The 21,016-nt window shown below is 38.2% G+C and overlaps 1 protein-coding gene across 1 annotated transcript in view; it reads right to left on the bottom strand.

Moving 5' to 3' along the window:
* Positions 1 to 21,016, bottom strand: part of LOC103923421 (transmembrane 9 superfamily member 2-like) — a 33,301-nt gene that overhangs the window by 11,626 nt on the left and 659 nt on the right. The window contains exons 2-12 of the mRNA XM_009331766.1: positions 20,521 to 20,588; positions 19,368 to 19,461; positions 17,523 to 17,650; positions 17,177 to 17,306; positions 14,793 to 14,920; positions 12,224 to 12,335; positions 9,710 to 9,789; positions 8,628 to 8,736; positions 4,071 to 4,203; positions 2,303 to 2,422; positions 2,068 to 2,125 (exon numbers count right to left, since the gene is read on the bottom strand). Of these exons, the coding sequence (XP_009330041.1) occupies positions 2,068 to 2,125; positions 2,303 to 2,422; positions 4,071 to 4,203; positions 8,628 to 8,736; positions 9,710 to 9,789; positions 12,224 to 12,335; positions 14,793 to 14,920; positions 17,177 to 17,306; positions 17,523 to 17,650; positions 19,368 to 19,461; positions 20,521 to 20,588 (1,160 nt within the window). The remainder of the gene's footprint in view (positions 1 to 2,067; positions 2,126 to 2,302; positions 2,423 to 4,070; positions 4,204 to 8,627; positions 8,737 to 9,709; positions 9,790 to 12,223; positions 12,336 to 14,792; positions 14,921 to 17,176; positions 17,307 to 17,522; positions 17,651 to 19,367; positions 19,462 to 20,520; positions 20,589 to 21,016) is intronic.

The following is a 21,016-nucleotide window of genomic DNA, read 5'->3' as shown; positions in this document are numbered from 1 at the left end:
GAATCTTTGTACTAACACCTCATGCAGTTACAGTTAAGTAGCCCACACCTTTTGAGAATTTAAGTAAAGACTGCATCAGTCATGACATCTCTCCAGACCTGTTCTTCCCTCCCCAGTTAAGTGCATCTGCCTCATTTTCTAAACATCCTCGGAAAACACCAGAAAACAACACGAAGACATATGATGAAGATTTCAAACCCACCCCATTCTGAAAGCAAAGCAAAATGTACTGCAAGTGAACCCCATATAAAAGCCTGCTTGAATTTCCATTATTCATGGATTCAGAGATGTATCACAGAAATTCAGCCTCAGGAAGGGCCCCTGCGAAGTGCACCATTGTCTGGGTTTTGTTAAAAAAGTGTTCCTGAGGCAGAATTTAAACTGCCCTGAAGTGAACATGCATCCTCCACTGAATTTAATTTAAAAAGGAAGGAGGGATGATTAGAGCAATAGGCAGGCTCCCTTTTTCCTTGAAGAGGTCTTACACTTGCCAAAACTGTTTGGGGGAATAGACTTGTTAAATAAGCGCACCCAAGCAACCCCTGGTGTAAGCATTTATTGAACCAAAAAAAAAAAAATCCATTTTAGAAGTCTTGCTAATCTTTATCATCTGCCCAAGCTCGTAACACAGACCCCACTTACCCCCTCCAAAGGTAAAAAAAAAATACTGCAAATATGAACTTCCATCAGTCTACTGAGACTATAACAGCCTTAGGCTGTTTATGATATTATGCAAATTCACTGAACTAGCATAGCATAATCAAGACATCTGTTCCTATTCTACCATCCCCAATCATTTTACTTCCTCTATGAAACAATTTATTTGGTAGTTTAAATTATCAGTACAGTATTTCTTCGACCAATAAATATTTTCTTCTCTCTCAAGATAATATCTAAATGACAGCAGGGAGACTGAAGCACATTTTGTTTAGAAATAAGATCTCATAGAAATACTACACTCAGTTTTATCGAATGCATTACATTTCATTCGATTAAATTCTACTATACTCAAAACAAAGTCATGTTTTATTCATTCTGGGCTTTTTTGGGGGGGAGATACCTTAAGAAATTAGTTATAACCTTTTCTTCAACTTTTGCCAAGGACATTTGTCAAAGGGTAGATTCATGTACCCAAAGTGGCAACCAAGAAATACGGAAGTCTTGCAGAAGAAATTAGTTCCTGTTCCCTTTCTTCACTGACCTAATTCTCACGGAAGGTCTTGAGAGCTATGAGAAAATGAAAGATAGGAGAGCTATCACCTTTCCCAAGCACGGCAGTATTGGCCATAGTATGATACACGCTACAGCCATATCTGCAACTGGACACCACCTACATTTATATAAAAGACACTAACCCATTTAAGAGAATCTCTGCATCATTCTCACCCAGAAGCATAGTAAACTTCTACTGTTTAGTATAGCAGTAGATAGGTATTTACTTAAAAAAATAATAATCTCAATTATATTTCCTGTGTCCTCCTCAATAACATGGTTACAAGAAAACACTGATACTATAACTAAAGTAATAGAGGTTCTGCCTAAAGGGCTGTCTCTCCCTATTTACAAAAGAGCACTACAGATACTCCAAAGTTACCACAAAACCACATACTTCCTGACAAACTGACCATACCTATTAACAGTTAAGACAGGATTACCTGTAACATACTGAGTGCTGCGGTACCAAATTGGAATTACCCCATCACTATGCCTAATGTGCTGGTGCAGTGATTCTCAAAGGCTGTGACGCTACCCTGCAAGAGAGTCACATCATTCCTCCTACCCCCACAGCTGATTGCAAAACAAGATGCTAAGAAGCTGTCTTCTAGAATGCTAGGCTCCAGCTCCTCAGAATTCACTTTTCTTCATATTCACAGATAGGCAATATACAAAAGGAACAGCAACTTGGAGAACAATAAAGAAAATAATCACACAAACAAGCATCGTCATTTACTCCCCCCCCCCCCCCCCCCCCCCCCCCCCATTTCCCCCCCCCCCCCGCCCCCCTTCCCACCTCAGATTCGTTTATACTTAAGAATAAAGGAAAGAATGAGGGGAAACAATACTAACCCAGGGCAAAGCAGAGCTGTAAGCAAAACGTTTGTCTTCCACTTCTCACCTCTAAACGCTGAGGGGAAAAAGTAAAAAAAATTTCAAGCTCAGAAATTTTTCCAACTGTTTTGCAGTACAGCAGCAAGAAGCAGATTTGTTGCCTGAGACAAGAGCTCCAGTCTGAGGTTTACATTAAGCCGAGCAATTCTGAATTTAACCTGCTGTGTCACATTAAACAAATGTGTGTACTTACTCTTGTACATTCTAGCAGACACGTAACCAGCTGGAGTTCCCAGTAAGACCCACAATACAACTGCACAGGTCATCAAAGCACCACGGTTGGCAGGAGAAAGAAAACCAAGGCAAGCTAGGACTAAAGATACAAAAAGATTTAGTCATTTGTGGACACATGTCAAAATTCCCCTGATATGTATGTAATGATATGTAACACATATCATTGTACAGGTTTATCCCTTTCACCACCAGATATTTAAATGAAGATTATGTGTATAAGCTCTCATATATCCCCATCACATAACCATACCCCTAATGTCACAGTTTCATTCATAATAAAGCATTATTTCCACCTCATCTTTTATATAGAAAGTTTCTCGTAGCCAAAAGACTGAAAAATAAAATGCCACACAGATATGAACAATGAACCTGAACCAAATTTCAGCTTGAAAAAGTCTGCTTCCAAAATCCTACAGTCAGCCTGTAAACATTCATGGCCAATACTTAACGCATGCTAAGTAACAGGAGAAGTTTAATATGTGGCATAAAGGACATCCAAGAACAGTAGGTCTGGAGGAACCAAAAACTTTGACAGAGCTTTTTTTGTCAGGGTTTTTTTGTTTGGGGGGCGGGGGGGAGTTGTTGGGGTTTGTTTAGGTTTTGGTAGGTTTTGGGAGAGTTGGGGGTTTTTTGGGTTTTGTTTTTTAAGGTATAAGTAAGCGTGAAGATAGAAGATCTTAGAGGTATCGAGTCACTTGCTTCAAATTCCACAAAAGGCTCTCAGCCACCATGACGGACACCACTTTACTCAAGAATGCATTATCTTGAAAATAAGCCTCTTTATTAAAAGAAGGCTGCCTGTGTCGGAACTAACTGTAGAGGCCAGCCCAGAGATATTCTCAGAAAAGGAGTTTGTCAGCGATCTCTAGTGGGAAATTTTGTTTCTAAACAGAAAAAGGATTCCCCCCCCCACCCCCGCCCAATTTCTTTCTATACTACACTAGTTTCACAGGAAACTATTGCAGTTAAGTAAGTTACAAAGAGCTGTGATCAACACTGAAAGACAAGCCCATCAAGAAAATTCTATTAATCTTATAGCATCACGTAATGAATAGAAAAAAGCAGCTCCTCTGTGAAAAGACCAAAAGATCTGAATAAAACCTGGAGAGCAGAATTTGAAAATTTCTTCTTTTGTAATAAATATCAATATACTTCCCAATTCTACCGTACAATAAGAAAAGGAATTGTCATATACTTTATAGGTAACATATAATAAAACACCAACTTGTGACAGGTTACATCATTACATGTATATATAGCTACTTATGGTAGGCTCTCATATTATCTGAATGCTGTGTCAGGATTATTCCATTGGCATGCATTCTTGCTCTTATTTCTGCATGGCTGCAGGCTGTTGTGTCAAACGTATTAGATAAAAAGTGTTCCGAGAACATTAAAGCTTTGATTACATGTCTTTGAACTTGCATTACTGGATCCTTGGATAATTTACACCATGACAAACTGTTTATTTTTTAAAAAGAAACTTGTAACAAGGAAGCTTCATTTCTGTCATCATGAAGAATCTGAATTAGCCCAGGTACCACAACATTTTGAACGACAGCAGTACTGAAGCTATCTAGATTATTGTTATGAAACAGTATTAATATTTTATTTTACTAAAGGATGGACTTCATTTCCAAGAGCAGGCTTCTATCATTTGTTTAATAATATTGCATCTTTCTTGCACTACTACACTACGAACACATCACCTTAATAAAGTTACTTACATAAAGTAATAAATGTCATAATGAAAATTTGAGTTCCTTGGCCCAAAAAGACAGACAGTAACATTCCCTTCCTTGGAGGTCTAAACACGTCTCCATGAACCAGCTTCCAGCCAAATTCCTCTTGGGCATCTTCCTGTATAAAATCAACAATGTCTTTAGCAAAGATACATAATGCAGTAGTGAATTAACATAAACAAGATGCAAAACACATATTTAAAGTTTGATTAACTTCCAGTTTAGATCCAAAGACAGACTAATTGCATGTGATTCATCACTCATTGATTTTATAACCCCCTAATGGTTCAATCAAAGAAAAAGGCAGGATTTATCAAGAAAATCCTCATCTCAAAGCAAGAAAAAACAAGATGTAATTAGCCAAACCATATAACACCATTTTAAATTTAAAACTAAAATAAAGCATTCCGTTTAATTTCACTTGGATTCTAGCATTTCAATCTAGTTCAAGCACTTAACTTTTTCTGCTTCCATTACAGAGCACATCGGTCTCAATGACAATATTGGAAAAGAATGAAATGGTCCCTGTATTCCAGGAGAAAGTCTGCTCCCTAGAATCACCAGGGGCAAGTACCAACACTCTTTGTCCCACTGCCAGAGGTGAACGGGTGGATGGCACGGGGGGGATCCTTAGTCCTGCAGCTCTAAGGAACCATTGCTGAAGAATAAAACTTTTCAATAACGTCACTCAAAACAAACACCTCCCCTCCCAAAAAAAACCCAAACACACACGACCACAAATAACCAACCCCTCAAGAAGACACCTCTCTTCCTCACAAAGTTAAAAGCTGAAGGTTTCAATTAACCTAGGAGTACTGAGTTTAGTTCAATGGACTGCTTACCACTAGAATTACAGCATAAAAAAGTAGGTAAGAAAGAATACAGACCAAACTGGCGAATGACACAGAACATCTTAACTTGCAACAGATTATGTAATTTTTTTTTTTTCCTGGAAGATTATCTTTGCCTTCCTCATACTGATAACTCTGCATGCATTTGTTGGCTAGAAATTACTCTCAGAAGTCTGATATACTAATACAAAAATTGAAAACTATTAAACACAAGATAACACTTTGATTAAAAAAAAACAAAACACCAACACCAAACCACAAAACTACACCTGCAAAGAAAATGATACCAGGTATCTAGGTATAATTCCAAGGCATCAGTGCTCTCCCAGTAAAGAAAGGTTTGGTTAAAGAAGCATAAAGACCACACTTTCCTGTAAGTTTGAACTTGAACTAATTGTGATGATGATGAGAAAGTTGTTGAGGTAAGACAGATTTTTCCCAGGTAGTTGTAAGTAAGGAACGAAAGAATTTCATAGGTTGCCACCTGAAGCAAATCTTTATCTGTTTTCAAAATGGTACACACTAAGCAGAAATAAATGCTTAGTACTTTAGTTCCTGACAGAACAAGGAAAATGTTGTACAAATCTGGAATGGCTGGTATTAGATTTCTTATCAACACCTAATCTCGCAAATGCTCTCAAAAGACACCCTCTGGTTTTAATACAAGCTTTAAAACATACAGCTACATGGTAAATATCTTGGCTTAAGAAAAATAAAGAGACTACAAGCTTGGCAGATTGAGACCCCTGATTTATCTTGTATGGGCCTATGGGCCAGAGTGTTCGTCTCAAAGCTCTATTTTTAATAAAACTCTTTCATTACAGGCCAATTAGCTATGAGTCAGTATTTTCCAGATTTTTGTTTAAAGAATTCACTAGTATTTTATATTGCTAACCTTTACTTTTCAATGAGGATAAGAATTGTACAACTAATCCAGGTAGGAAGCTACACTTTATAGTTACAAAAAATATTTGAGGAAAATAGATCTAAAGATACTTTTGAATCTTGGCCAATATGCTAAAAACTACTGTAAATTTTTTAAAAGTGTAGTAATCCTCACCTTATCCATTAATTTAGCCTAGTTCTCAAAATATTCTAACAAAGATTTAAGTCCCCTACACTCAAGTAGTCACAATCAAAGAGAGGACAAAAAAAGAGGACAAGAGTTTTACCTCTCACTGTTGAAAAGATACTGACATGAATTCTCTTCAGTTCAGTTATCTTTTCTTAGTCATAAGACCCTAAAAGTAATCTAATGATTTCTGAACACTTCATTAATGTATGTCTCACTAAATCTACATCACACTAAAAGCCAGGTAGTATTAGTATACGCATTTAACGTTCAGCTAATACCACAATCACTGGCTTGTGCATCTATCTCTTTTCAAGTAGAATCATGAGCCTTCCCCAAGTGTGAGATACTAATTTGCTTCATTGCAGCTTCCTTAGCCCAGGTCCTCTTTTGCACAACTATTTCACACCTTTTTAAATCAGCTCCTTGAACTACAACAGATCTTTAAGTCTCTTACAACTGGCAAGAAAATAAAAAAGAGTGGTTTTTTGAAAGTCACACCTATCCCTGCTGTTATCCATAAAAACTAGTCAAGCTTCTACAACTCTTGCTCTTTATCACATTAAGAATGACCAACTAATAAAGACAACACAGTATAAGATTTTGAAAATAATTTAATTGAGAGATCAAACAGGAGCTTCACAAAAACGATCAGTTAAAGGATGTGGAAAAATTCTTCCTCTTTAATTACTGTCTGGATTTGCATTAACAAAAGATATTAAATATCAAAAACACAAAGAAGAATAAAAGTACTTTCAGATGTTTTAGTTCCAATATGAAACATTTTTGTGCATTTTAAAGTATTTCTTTATCCAGATAGACAGCAACAACAGTGAAAATTCAAACCTTTGTAGTATCTGACATTATTTCTCACCTTTGGCTTGCAGATACCACTTTTACCAATGAGAAAGAGTAATTTTTACTCAGCCTTTCACTCACAGTCAACTAGTCAAGCCTCTTATTCACAGTTACTTTCTCTTCCACCAAGGCAGCAAGCCACTATAGGGACCTGCCCCTTTCCCATTTTAAGGAGTACGTATTTCAAAAGAACTCGCAACAGGTTCAGTCAGATGGCAACAAGCTTCAGTCACTACATTAAGTCAGGCACACCAGGCTCAGTTTGACAGTGATCACCAGAATTGTATTATAAAAAAATAAATAAAAATCATTTACACACACACCAGATAGTTCTAACGCAGCTAGAAACCAGAAGTTGTGTTGCACATGAACTGCGGTATTACAATCTCCTAACTGAAGACAAAGTACACTATTCCAACACATTTTAGCCACAGACAAAAGGCAACATCAATTTGTATTAGTCTATGTTAATCAGAACCTCTCCCATAACATTTAGCAAGACAACTACTGATCCTCACACTAACTTCACTCTATTATTAGCCATTGGTTTAATTTTTGATCCTTTTTGCAATAATCACCTGATACAGTTTTTTTTTTTTTTAAAATGCGTTGCTTTATTAAGTTGCACAGCATCATACTTCTCATGAAATTTAGACCACAAACCTTCTAAACTTCACAAGTCACGTGCTACCACACTTGCTTTCTGGACAAGCTATACTACAAACTGCCATAAAGAAATACCACCTCAGAACTGGAAAAAGTACAGCAACTGAGCTTTCTAACGCAGCTTCATTACAGTGGAGACAATACCTGGCTGCAGTAGTTTTAAGCCTGATCTCCTGAAGAGGGGAAAAAACAGCTATCAATAAACATAACTGTTCTCTTCACAAGTTTGGTTGTTCAGACTATAAGACACATTTTTAGACATAAAATATGCCAAAGTAGGTAGCAAGTCTTTGCTTCTGTGCTACAAATGTCTCCGCAACAGATATAGTGCAGGTCCTTTGCTAACTCCACATAACATGACTTAAAACAGGGCTGCAGTGACAAGGAATCTTACATATAATCCCAGGTTGCCAGAGTCACAAAATCACTCAATGGTTGATGCCGGAAGGGACCTCTGGAGGTCATCTTGTCCAACCCCCCTGCTCAAGCAGGGCCACCTAAACCAGGTTACCCAGAACACGTTCAGATGGCTTTTGAGTATCTCCAGGAATGGAGATTCCATAAATAACACACTGGCTGCTTAGGTCAGTGTCATACTGCCAGCTACATGTCCAGACTGACTCCATAATGCAACCAGAGGACTCAGGAGAAATTGCCACATCTTGATAGTGAACCAATGCCAGAACAGTTTTCAATGTCTGTACTGTGTCTTGTGACTGTTGGTATACTGTGAATGTATTTATTAAAAAAAGAGGCTTTCCTTGGTTGAGACCTTGGAACAAAGGGACTTACATTTCAAATACAAGTTTGTTCACTACCAAAATGTTTCTGTGAATCACTACACATACTTCTAAAACCTGAAGTCTGTCCTTGCATATTACAAGTTCATCAAATGATGCTACAAAAGTGTGTCACATCTTTTCCTGCTGTTAGAAAAGATGAAATAGCCATATAGCTATTTTTAATCCCCAGATATACTAGCATGTATCAAATTCTTGGTAGTTATACATCTCTTTAGATTGTATTCAAAGTAATTGATAGACATCAGTATCACCAGAAAAACACGCTCATGTAAAAGCTGTAGATCTTACTCACCGAAGAGTCAATCTGGTTGTATCTTGCAATATCTTTATGAAGAGTCCTCAGAATGATCATAGCCACCATGCCAGATAAGAAGAGAACAATTACGAGGGAATTCATTATACTGTAGATAAAGAAAAAGTCAAACTTTCAATCCACTTAATCAGGTTTCAGGACATGCACTCCAATTCATACCACATGTACAGCTCAAGTTTGAGGAATAGCCTTAGATATTCAGACTTTACTTAAGTCATTCAGACCGTTTAGTATTTTCCCACCCAGTGAAGATAAACTGTTGTGTTTTGTACAAAGTTGTGTACTTTTATGATTTCTTAGGAGACAGAATTGAGAAGAATAGTATTTTATGATATATTGTTAATTCTCAAGACAGTTACATATTGCTTTTCTTTATTTTCCTCCTTATATAGCTCAGAAGTAATTTCCCTAGTGAAACAGCTACAGCTCTTAAACCAGACTTTGTGAAGTAGATTTTATATCTATCAAGCAATGAAACCTACATCATGCCATTTAATATTTTGTAGAGACATATTTCATCAGATTAGCCTTTTCAAACACATTATATTGCAAAATGTTAACATTTCAACATAAATTATATACTTACTTGATATCATTTGCGTGGTACAGAGGGAAGTAAGAGCTTTTCGTATACATCTTTTACTCGTAAAAAAAAAAAAGCCCTTCTCTTTACTGTAAGCAGCTGCTGAGTACAAAACATGCAGTACACCTATGTACCTCTCGCTTGGCAGCTGGAGAAAGCCAGACAGTAACAATAAGAACACTGCAGAGCAGCAACGTCTCAAAAGTTCTACAGAATAGAGATTATAAAGTAAAACGATGGAGGCTGCTTTCCTTTTGGACACTAATGGTGCATTCCTTTGGTGAAATGCAATACTACAGCTGCTCCCAAGAGATGGAAGACTGATAAAAGTTACTTCACACATGAAAACAAAGTTTTCTTGCCTGAAAACTAACAGACTTTGTTCTACCACAGCAGAAGTTATATATCCCTAGAAGCACAAATAAGAAATCTTTGTGCTCCCCTGCAAGGCTATTCACTGAATAAATGCAAATCTTACCTAAACCACTGGATGTTTGTATGTGGCATGGACTCCAAAATGTAGTCCCATCTGGAAGCCCACTTAATATTATTCTTTTCCTATAAAGACATTAAATGGCAATTAATAGAAACAAGTACAAGTTTGTTGCAGTCTGAGAAGGAATAAGCACATCAAATCTCTTCCACAAACCTTCTACTCAGCATTAATATCTAAGCTTGGTATCAACCCTGGATGTTAGACCTCCCTCTTGCATTGATTCTTTTTATCTCTTGAGCTTCTCAAAGAATATCTTGTTTATTGAAATCTCCTATCCACATCTTCTACCTTCAGCTGAGGCTTCACTAAGCCTCATCTTTCCATGATTCGGTATGTAGCTGCCTGCAGCTCCCAAATGCACACTGAAAAACAATCATACCATCACTACAAGATACTCCCAGCATAGCACGCTGATCTTGAAACTTCACCTTTGTTAAACATACTCTATTGAGTACGTTTCTAGTTTTCCCCAGAATTTTTCTCTCTCATCATATTTAATGTATTTAGCGCAGGCTTCCTCGCTCCCTGCCATAATGGCCTCTAATACAGACTATTTTCCACTCTGATTCCTGGCAGACAACTTTCAATTCCAGATATCCCTGTGAAGGATTTAAGAAGAAATCATTCCACAACTTTCACGTTCAAAAGACACTTCCATTCTCTTCCATCTCCGCCTCTAAACGCTTCATGTGAGAGCTGTACAAGTGATGATCCTTTCTGGCCCCCAAGCCTTGTCCTCTACAGCTTGTCTCATGAGGTGTATGTCTGCTGTCCTGCTACCAAACTCTGTCTCCTGACTGGCATGAAGTTCAGCAGAACTTCTTTATTTATTCACCAGCTGGTACATTTGTACAGTTAATTCTCAGAATTTAGACTACACCTCCAGCCTAGAATTTTTAAGTTGCGATTCATGTTCTGCATCAAGAACACGTAACAAAGAATTGCACCAACAAAACAAGGCGGCTGAAATTGCCATATGTTGCTCTTTTTCAGCTCAATCAGTAGTTCACAGCTAGTTGGGACAGAGTTTCAGAACTGTGGTTCTAAAGTTTGTTACTTGAGTGCCAAACTGCTCGCATGCTTACATTTTTGTACGCTTGTGCATTGAACATTACAGGCACGATTGCGTATACTTTTCACATACACAGAGCTAAATACCTTGCCCATTTCAATGAATTAAAGCAGACACCACAGCTTTCTCATCAGAAGTCAGCTGCCATATTAGAAAGGACCATAAAACAGTTACGCGTTTTACTGGTTTATGTATTCAGGCTTACTGAAACTAATGTTCTCCTATGTAAAAACACTTTCCGCTGCTGGATACTCCCCTTTTAAGTTATTTTTTAAACTATGAATAAAAAGTGGAACATATCGGGTGTTACCTCAAATCAAGGCTAACGGGTAACCGAAAAGCGGCGGTTCGAAGCGCCTGAACCCAGGGCAGCTCCGCCTCGCCCGCCCCGCCCCAGAGCCAGGGAGCAGGTAGCCCCAACGCCCAACAGGTTGCGTGAGGAGCCGGACAAAGTTCACGCTGCGATTCTAAACTGCAATTTATCATCAAGATTCAAAGGCAAACGTTAATAGACAGGAGGCTCATTCATGTAGTAAAATTAGAGAGTCTAAGGAGGACTGGGGGTCTCAAGGCAAAAGTAACAGGATATAGAGCCTTGCACCTCAAGGTCATTGGTTCAAATCAAATTCAATTTTGTAGAATGAAAGCTGTTACCACATGACGGCTGCTCGACTGCCTATACAAAATAAGCTGGTGGTCTCAAGCCAAATCCTGCAAGATTGGTGTCTTACATCAGAAAAACAACCGTGCTTTCGGGACAGACTGGAACCAAGGTACCAAGGTTTGAAGTAGCTTGGACCAAATTATTCTCTCCCCTGCAGGAGGCTCACTTTCCACGCTGGGGTAAAGACCCAGTCACAAGAAAGCCTAATTTCCTCCTAAGTCGTAACAGGCTGAATAAGGATTAGAGCGTTAGTAAACATTAGAGTATTAACTCTAGAAGATAAATGGCCACCTACTCAAAAAAAAGCTAGTGAAAAAATAAAAGCAATACAAAATGAGTCAAAACCTGCAACTTCACTAAAAAAAAAAAACAGCTTTACAATATACTAAAATCAACATTTAACACAAAGTATCTCCAAATATAATATAAACACTTCTTCAACAGGAGACTCTCAGTACCCCGACTGAACTCTGAAAACATAGAGCATACCTCAAGGGAGGCAACTCTTGCAGTTATTCAATCTACTACCTTTCTATTAGTAATATAACAGGGCAAAAAAAGTCTTTATTTATACATTCCAAGTGTCACTTAAACTACAGTAATGGAAAAGTAATAGGATTTGGGAAAACTGTTTCACAAGACCATCCTTGTGGAATTTACACCGCTTTAATCCAGTTATGGCTATTAGCAAATTATCCAGTTGTTTTTGACTTCATTCTTTCGGGGAATTACATATTCATGTAACAGATTCAATACTTACTTCAAATGTCACAGAGTAAGTGTAGATCAAATTCAGTTTATTGGTGAATTCTCCAGGAATCTCCATAGGTGGACCTTCACAACTTAAGTTGTTCTCATCTGTATGTTTGTAGCTAAGGGGAAAAAAAAAAAGTTAAATAAAATTGCATATGCTCTACAGGGTGAATTTTCACAAATTCTTTTCTAAGGTAATTAAAACAAGTTTTTATTTAAAAAAAAAGAAACAAGGAGAGCTGCGTATATCATTTTGTACCAGCTATGCAACTTCTTTGAGAACCTGCTTTTCTGTTCTTCTACTAACAAAGGTCAAAGATCTTAAAATGTATTTTTATTAATACTTAATGTTTGTAGCTAGAGATAATACAAGAAAAATTAAATCATGTATATAATTAGGTATCATTATTCAGAATTTCAGTAACAGCCTTAAAGCCACACCAGAACTGAACACTAGCTCTCAGAGGCACTCATGGCGAGAGCTAAAAACTCCACAGAAAGCATCCTAGGGATTTGGATCTTGGATCGCTATCCTACATTCAGTTACTATCTGTTCACACTTCTAGGCATTTGAGAACATTATAGGTAAAGTTGTTTGCTACGCATGTGAGAGACGAGAACCACAGACCTCTGAAAGGTCACGAGATGTGGTTTCAACCCTACCCACTTTTCTGCCATGATCAGAATGAAGTCCTAGTCCTAAGCTAAAATGCTGCTTGGTTAACTGGGCTGCGAAGTCTGGCAATCCTTACCAGCTAAGATGGTACATTTTAACACAAAATACCGCTTCTCTGCCATCATACCTCCCTTCCACATTTTAACAAGACTGCATTACCGGTGAGGGACCTAACCTCAGTGTGCGCTCGTCAGTAAGGAAGACAGAGAATTTCTTAGCAATCTTTCACAGGTTCTCACCTTCCCTCAAGTTTCAGAGGCAGAAGGGTGTTTATTTTATTTTATTTTGGTGGATTTGGGAGTGTCTTTTTTTTTTATTACTATCATTTTTTTACACTGGGGCAAAAGAAATGACTGTGGGAACCTTTCAATTTTCCATTCCTATACAAGTGGTCTAATTTCACCTCTCGTCAGTCTTGTATACTCTGTAAAATATAGAACTCAGAACAACATTCTGCATTCTAAAGTTCAAATATGCAAACCTTTCTCTGCAGTACCTTAGACATACTGCAGCTATAGAAAGCATAAGGTCAAAGAAACCTTAAGGTTTGCTTGAATTCATTCCTGTGACCCTCCTCTAACAGTGGAAAATAGCTTCCCTCTCACGCCCTCTTGGGCAAGTTGTATTTACCCAATTCAGATAAATAATTCTACCTTATATGCATTATTATATGTCCACGACTAAGTCAAGTCACAAGATAATAAAAACTTTCATGAAAGGCCTAGGGTGCTCCAACCACAAATACTTCCCATCAGGAGAGCTTCAAGGCTGAAGCAAAGCACCAAGCAACCCACCAGGTCAGAGAATGACAAAATTAAGGTTATGTGCAACCTAATTGTGCCCCCTTGTGGTCTGCATTACTGGTGAAAAGACAAATTCTCATTTTCAACCATTCAGGATGCAACTGATAAAGCGATAATCAAAAATTGAGAAGGCTGGTAAAATCTTCTTGCCACCATCTCAGAGCAGATGTAAATGGAAGGAATGAACTTGCATAGCAAGTATAATTCACTAAAAACACACTATACCATTGCAACAGAAAAAACAAGTATACCTGAGTCATGTTGTACCATACATGTCTGTATGACTTGAGAAACTGTGGTAGCATAATTTAAGAGTGTACTTAATCTCTGTAGAAAAGAGGGAAGAGTTTAGCTAAAAAAAGCAACCTACTTTGAAATTTTATAAACGGACTGCAGCTTTCAAATATGGCTAAGTATGAACTGTGCATGAACAGACTGACAAGAGGCCAAAGTAATCACTTCACTCTGTTTCTGACCTCTGAATTGTTGCATCTCCTTTCTGGTCAACACAGAAACTAAGAAGCTACTGTTTAAGAAGATAAGTTAGTCGTCTTAGAAAATTAGTCATCGTCTTCTGCTGTTCTGAATACCAGTATTAACTTGATATTTCACCTGTAACTCAGTATCCAAACTAAAACAGGAAAGACAAATTCTCAACAATTACTGTACATTCATACAAAGTACATTTGGGAGGCAATGCAGCAACAATAAGAGAGATGACATGGGAAACTGTCACTCAGTTAAAGGATGTTTCTCAGCGTATCTGAAAACATCTTAAAAGAAAGTAATGCACACCCAGATGCAAATCAATAAAAACATGAGAAAACTTCTATTGTTTGTGTCAGGTTGTAAGAGTCTGCATAAGAGTTTTTTCATCAGGAGGGACTTTGAGAAACATTTTAAAAGCAAAGCTAAATGACATGTACAATCATGGAACCACTAATACAGTTCCAGCCATGAACCAGTATACTGAAAGCTTTATCAGAATTCAAACAACCAATTCCTCAGAACTTACTGACACCAAGTATAATTTCTAAGTTTGCAACTACTGTTAGGACTCCCTAGCAGTAGAACTTGCTCCTTTAATGCACAATTACCTTTGCGGTCTCAGTCTCGCCATCACCAGTCTTGCACCAGGCCAGTTTTCATCCTTCCCGCTATGGTACATGATTGTTATGTCAACGTGGTTGAAGAGGTAGAAAGTGTTCTTCTTGTTAAACTCGGACTACAAAATATCACCAAGAGATTGAGAAACTTCAACAGGAGAGGGCGCAAGCAGTCAAGAATGTTAAAATGAGACTACTGTCCAATGAAGGAGCAAGAAAGATGGGGAAATACTTCAACAATTACTTTTTTTTATTATACCTGTATAAAATATTTATTTTTCTATATATTATATTGTATTATATAAATACAAACCCACATAATAAAGTATCACATCTGTGTTACCAGTAAAATTTAAACGTATTTGACACCATTTTTGTATTTACCAAAAAAAAGCTGCCAAAAGTTCAAAGATGTATTTATTCAAAATACAAGTAATTCAGATTCACCATTTCTCCCCCCCCCCCGGGTCTTTCTGGTAGACACTCCAGCTACCGAAGCTTACAAACCAGGTTCTGCTTCAAAAAACTATCTTTACCTTCAGTAGCTATTCTGCTTTGTCATCCCTATCCTTTCAGAATTTGGAATTATGAAGAACCATATAAAGCTCATATGATACCAGAGTCAATTAAGTTGACTTGGATTTTCTTTTCTCCTCAACACTGTCATTGTTTAAAAAACTTTAATTTGAATTAGGGGACCAGGATGACAGACTGCTAGTTGAGTTTCGAAGTTTAAAAAATCCTTTTTTTATGGTGTATATCAGCCATTTTCCAATTGCCATACAACTTCCATCCCCTGCCTGCCCCAGCAAAATATTAAGGTGTTTGGCATTAAATTTATCTGGATTCCTCTTCTTTCACCATGATCAAGATTCCCGTTGGGAGAAGACTAGAATCATACCTGTGTCATATTATAACCCCATCTTTAGGTCCCTGTTTCCTTCACTTCCAGCTACATAAATGTGAAGATGAACTGTGGCTGGGCCATTGCACGATAACAACCCCTTTCCTGGCCCCATTTTTAAAGATATAATTATGTCTGCTAGAATAGGTTTTTGGATATACTTCTAAAAGAGGATGACATTCCCCAACTCAGCCCAGAGATTATAGTTATATCCACGGTGCTGCATTCTTATTTGCCCATGTAACAATCATCCCTCTAGCGCCATGCCATGCAACATTCTCATTGCAATTAGAATCTGCAGACTAAAACTGACACTGGGTATGACGGCTACACTAGCAGAGCATCCACACCACAGCTAGCACACACAATTTGCACAGCACTTCATGGACACACAGTACAAGCTCCCTAAGCACTCACTAGAAAATTCAACCATTGCTGCCTATGTATGAAGTCCCCCCCTCCAAAAAAACCCAAAACTTTTCATCCATGTTGCTGACTTCGCTACAACCATTTTCTGTGTACCAGACAGTTTCCAACACAACATACACCAATATCAATTTAACATAAAAACCACCTCACATACAAAGTAATGGAATAGAACACCTAACTAGAACAGGTTATTCAATTCACAGACCATTTTCAATAGTCTAGGGAGCCTGAGGAGTAACCGAGTTGGAAGGTGACTGTAGAGTGAGTAAACTGAACATGCATGATAAATGCATCACTTCCAAGAAGCATCAGACCTGCTGAATAGAACTAAATTGCCTGCACTGCATACAAGCAGTAAGTCATGTGGCAGAGCAGAGTCATAGCAGAGCTCTCTCCTCGCTGAGAGGAGTGTGGTCCCTCACCCCAGGAGAGATAAAACCGTATCACTATTATCTGTAACTGTACTAGTTCACCATGAAACTCCCAGGATGACTGACACACTTCAAATTGTTGTCAATATAATTCTTTCCCTGCCACAACTGTGTTTGTTATCTTCCAGCCATCTGGGAAAATCCTGACACATTTAACTTGTAAACTGTGCTAGACATAACTTTTCCAACTAGAACACAGTGCTCATTTCTAGGTCTTCACTAGAAAGCTTCTATCTGAAATTGGTAAAAGAAGGTCTTGCACGCAAATACAACTTTTAGCTGCATGGACAAAGAATGAATAGGTACAAAGACGGATACACACGAAATTTCAGAACAGAAACCTCAATTTTCTAAGACTTTTAGACACCAATACGGTTGTTTTATAGCTTTATCTTTATTGGTCAAAAGATCTACGTGAACCTTTTTTTTGGACAATTCTATCAGTGAGACACTGCATACAGAAGCAGCATTCAGCTTTGTCAATGTCCACGTTCTGAATATTAACCATGTTTACAAGGGTATCTGTTCTTTCTCAGGAAAAGAAAGCTTAAAAATAAAACTGTAAATGAAATTACATCTGCTATACTAACGAAAAAAGTCCCACCACTTACATTTATAACACAAGCATCTTTAACTCTACCATCTGGAGTAACAAAACATCCTATTGGAAATCCTGGATTACAGTATTTTTGTCCATCTTCCACATCATAGCACCACGTTACAGGCATGTTATCGATAATCCTAGACAGAAATCAAAGAACACTTCCTCAGAAAGGGATGCACCTTATTTCACATTGACATTTAACATTCATGTAATGCACACTGTTTTCAGTAGTGCCCACAAGATGCACAGTAGAGGACAACTATCACATAGAAGGAAGAAAGCAACCACTTAGAACATAGATAACAATGTAAAAAAGCAGCAAACAAAACCCCAACCTCAAGCACACAGCTTACCAGTGATGCTGATAATTCAACTGCATTCCTTTCTTCAAAAAAGCCAGTTTGCTTTTGTCAGCACTGTTTCCTGGGTCATATGATCTTGTACAAACCTTCTTGCATGTTTCTTGCTTTTTAAAAGTGAACTGTTAAAAAAGCACACAAAAAGAGTAATTTCAGTTTCGCTTCAAAAATCTTTCAGTCTTTTTTTCATGTAAAGCTGACTTTTTTGAGATACTTCACTTCCTTGCTATAAAAGTTTCTAAAGCCAGAATTTCCCATACAACAGGTTTAACTTAAATGTCAAGATTTAGGTACATCCAGCACCAGCAATCCCCTTTCACATTGCTAAAAATCTCTTCAATAGCCCAGATAAACTACCTCCAGATAAACCTTGAGGACTGAAATTTGAAGATTAGTAGAAAAGGTATTGCTTTTTTATCAGTTTGTTTTATTTTGGTAATTTCATCATCTGCTAAACCAGACTTTTAACTACACCCTTTTTGAACGTTTCACGTTAATTTTAGCTGCGTTACCCCATGACGACTAAGTTTTTAGACAAGGCTGCCAAAAAGGCAACAAGTTGCACAGCATCTATGCTTCAAGCGCAGACACCACCGAACACAAACGTGCTCACATTTGTATATCAAACTTCTATTGTAACCCAGTTAGGATTTACCTGTTAGTGAGCTAACATACTTAAAACATGACTGAAAATTCTAACATTATCAAGGCCTAAGTGCGAACCAATAACAGCATTTTCTAATTACTGTAGCGTGCAGTCATTTCAAACAAGTAATTGTTATAATACTTAATCTATTCAATGGGTATCCAGCCCAAATGACCCATCATGCTCCGTATTTAAAAGCTTCTTGTGGCCAGCAGTTGTAAGACTTAAAATTACATTAGCTCAGAGTCAAAGAAAAAGAGACTTGTAGGAGCAGTTTACACATCTCCATCACCTCCTTAACAGTCCTATGAAAAGATGTGACTAGATCCCTAGCAGCAGTAAACTAGGACTGAGCAACAGTAGGCTCAGAAACTCTGCTGCCTCTTTTTCTCACAGGGATTTGGATTATCTGGCAACGCTTACAGACAAACATAGCCCAGTTTTCAGCTTCACCAGCAAATCCCAGTCTGGAAGCTGCACTTGAACAGTATACAGCTTTCAAGCGTTAAAAGCCAGTGTTTGACCATATCTCCTTTACTGCTAATAATTTTCCCAAGTTGACTCGACGGCATTTTAGAGATGCTACATTTGGTCATTGCTAATGCAGAGCATGAGACAGAAAAATACTACATACCTAACCTACAAAATACTTCCATACCTTATTTATTTTACAGAAGATTTCAAGTGACATGCACCAACAATGAAGAATTTGGTTTTAGACAACAGATGTTAAGTGTGTACAAGCAGGGAAAAGCTGGAAGTGAGCCCCAATTTGGCTTCCCCTTCCCACTCTGGAAGCTGCCCAACAGTACAACCAAGTATACGAAACAGTTCCTGAACCACCAGTTTACAGCCTCCAATATTGCATTTTAAAAACTAATGATTTCAGATCACCTACCACACTATACACTCAGCTGTTAAAGAACTGCTTAAGATACAGTTTCTGCATTTGTCTGCCACAGAGGAACAGGAAAGAAAAGTGATTACTGGCTCAGCTTCCTAACTTTAATTAGCCACCCTAAGATGCCTTTGGGGTGGGAGGGGTTTTGTTTATTACATAAACAGTATAAAGCTTATATTAAAAAAAATTAAAAGAATCACACAATCAAGTCTTCAGCTATGTCTATAGATTACAGCCATCAGAATGACAGCTATCAAATTTAAACAGGATCAACTTCAAGGGATAAAACAACCTTATATGGAGATGATGCTATTCTCTCCCCAAACAGCACTTGTCCAAGATTTTCAGATGGTCTTTTCTCTTCCGTATCTTGACAGAAGTCAAAACTGGGAACAAAGTGGAAAAGATTACCTTTAATTTTTAATTGACATATAACTGTAAATATCAGCCTAAAACCACTTCTTAAGTTATGTCCTTAACATGGCAGTTTTCATACTTCTTTTGGCGGGTCAGCCACTGTTAGTAAAAATTTGAGTGCCTTTGCAAAGAAATTTGGGATATATTATATATAAATATTTCTATTTCAATATCAATTTCAACCAAGATATATCACAGCTGAGGTATCTGTAGCAAAATGCATGATGCTTAGTCCAAGCATCCTTTTCAAATGACAATTTAAACAAACAATAGAATGTTTCATATTAAGACAAAAAGACTGTCCTTTTCTCTTGCAAAGAAGTTTCAGAAAAACAACTACACCCCTTTCTTACAGGAGTCTTTAAAAAAAAGTATTTAACGTGAAACATGTTCCGAAGAAGGGAACTGCTTTTAATATTAACGTGCCACACTGCCAAATGCCATTCACCAGTTCTTTTCAACTATATACAGTCTGAAACAGCTGAATATGGAAGAGAGAATGTAACCATTCTGGATCTTTGCTATTTAAACATGGGTAGCAGTAGATTATGAAAAAAAAAAATTTCCTTTTTCCACCAAAGCTCTGTATCTAAATGTTGTTTTTATTTTGATTCTTGTCTGTGAAAATTCTTACCTGTTTTTGCAGATATTTATAGGTCTACTAAGCAATGATACACAATACGATTTGTAGTCTTGCTGTTGGGCATACAGAAAAGAGAAACTTGCAGGTGTTATACGTCCTACCCTGTGCAGTGCAACAGTAGCAGCAAGACGAGAGACTAGCTCAAAAAGCCCAAAATTTCTCTATTTGCATTAAACTTTATGGAAGCCAATGAATTTAGGACTGCTTACTGAGGAAAAGTACTTATTCACCAAAGATAAGTGAACACTGGATATACTCTTCCATCCCTACACCCAAAACACCGCTTACAAGAAACACGCGTACTGTATCAGGAGTTGCATCACTGCCCTGAGAACAGAAAACAGACTTTCCAAACGTTTCTGGAAGCCTGTTGCGATGTACTTACGCATCATACTCGTATGGCAGAACCGATTCAACAGAGTCCAGTCTGTTCACGAAGAGCTCGATTAGTGACTGAAACAGGGAAGGACAGGGGGAGAAAAAGTATGAAAATACAGACTTGCAAAAACAAATGTGCGGCCAACACAAAACGCATCGCTAGCTGGCAAGAACTGTTACAAGTTTCGGAGCTCACTATCCCACAGCGGAGTTACCACAGACTTCTGACAGGCCCCGACCGCCGCCGCGGCGCTGGGCCACGCCAGAGCCGCCCTCCCTCGGCAGCGCCGCCGCTACAGGAGGCTGCAACGAGGAACGAAGCACCGGCGAAGGACCCTCCCGTCACCCACTGAAAAGTTCAGCGGGAAAGGGGGAGGTTTTCGCCGTAAAAAAAACCAGCGGGTGCACCAAGGGAAAGGGAGCTGGGGGTGGGTGGCTTCCCCGAGCAAAGGCTGCCGCCTGAGGGAGACCCGCCCGGGGCCCGCACGCAGCGGGTCGGGGGA

Source organism: Pygoscelis adeliae, unplaced genomic scaffold (assembly GCF_000699105.1).
Source record: "Pygoscelis adeliae isolate BGI_AS28 unplaced genomic scaffold, ASM69910v1 Scaffold79, whole genome shotgun sequence".
Classification (NCBI taxonomy): domain Eukaryota; kingdom Metazoa; phylum Chordata; class Aves; order Sphenisciformes; family Spheniscidae; genus Pygoscelis; species Pygoscelis adeliae.
This window is presented reverse-complemented; position numbering and strand designations above follow the sequence as displayed.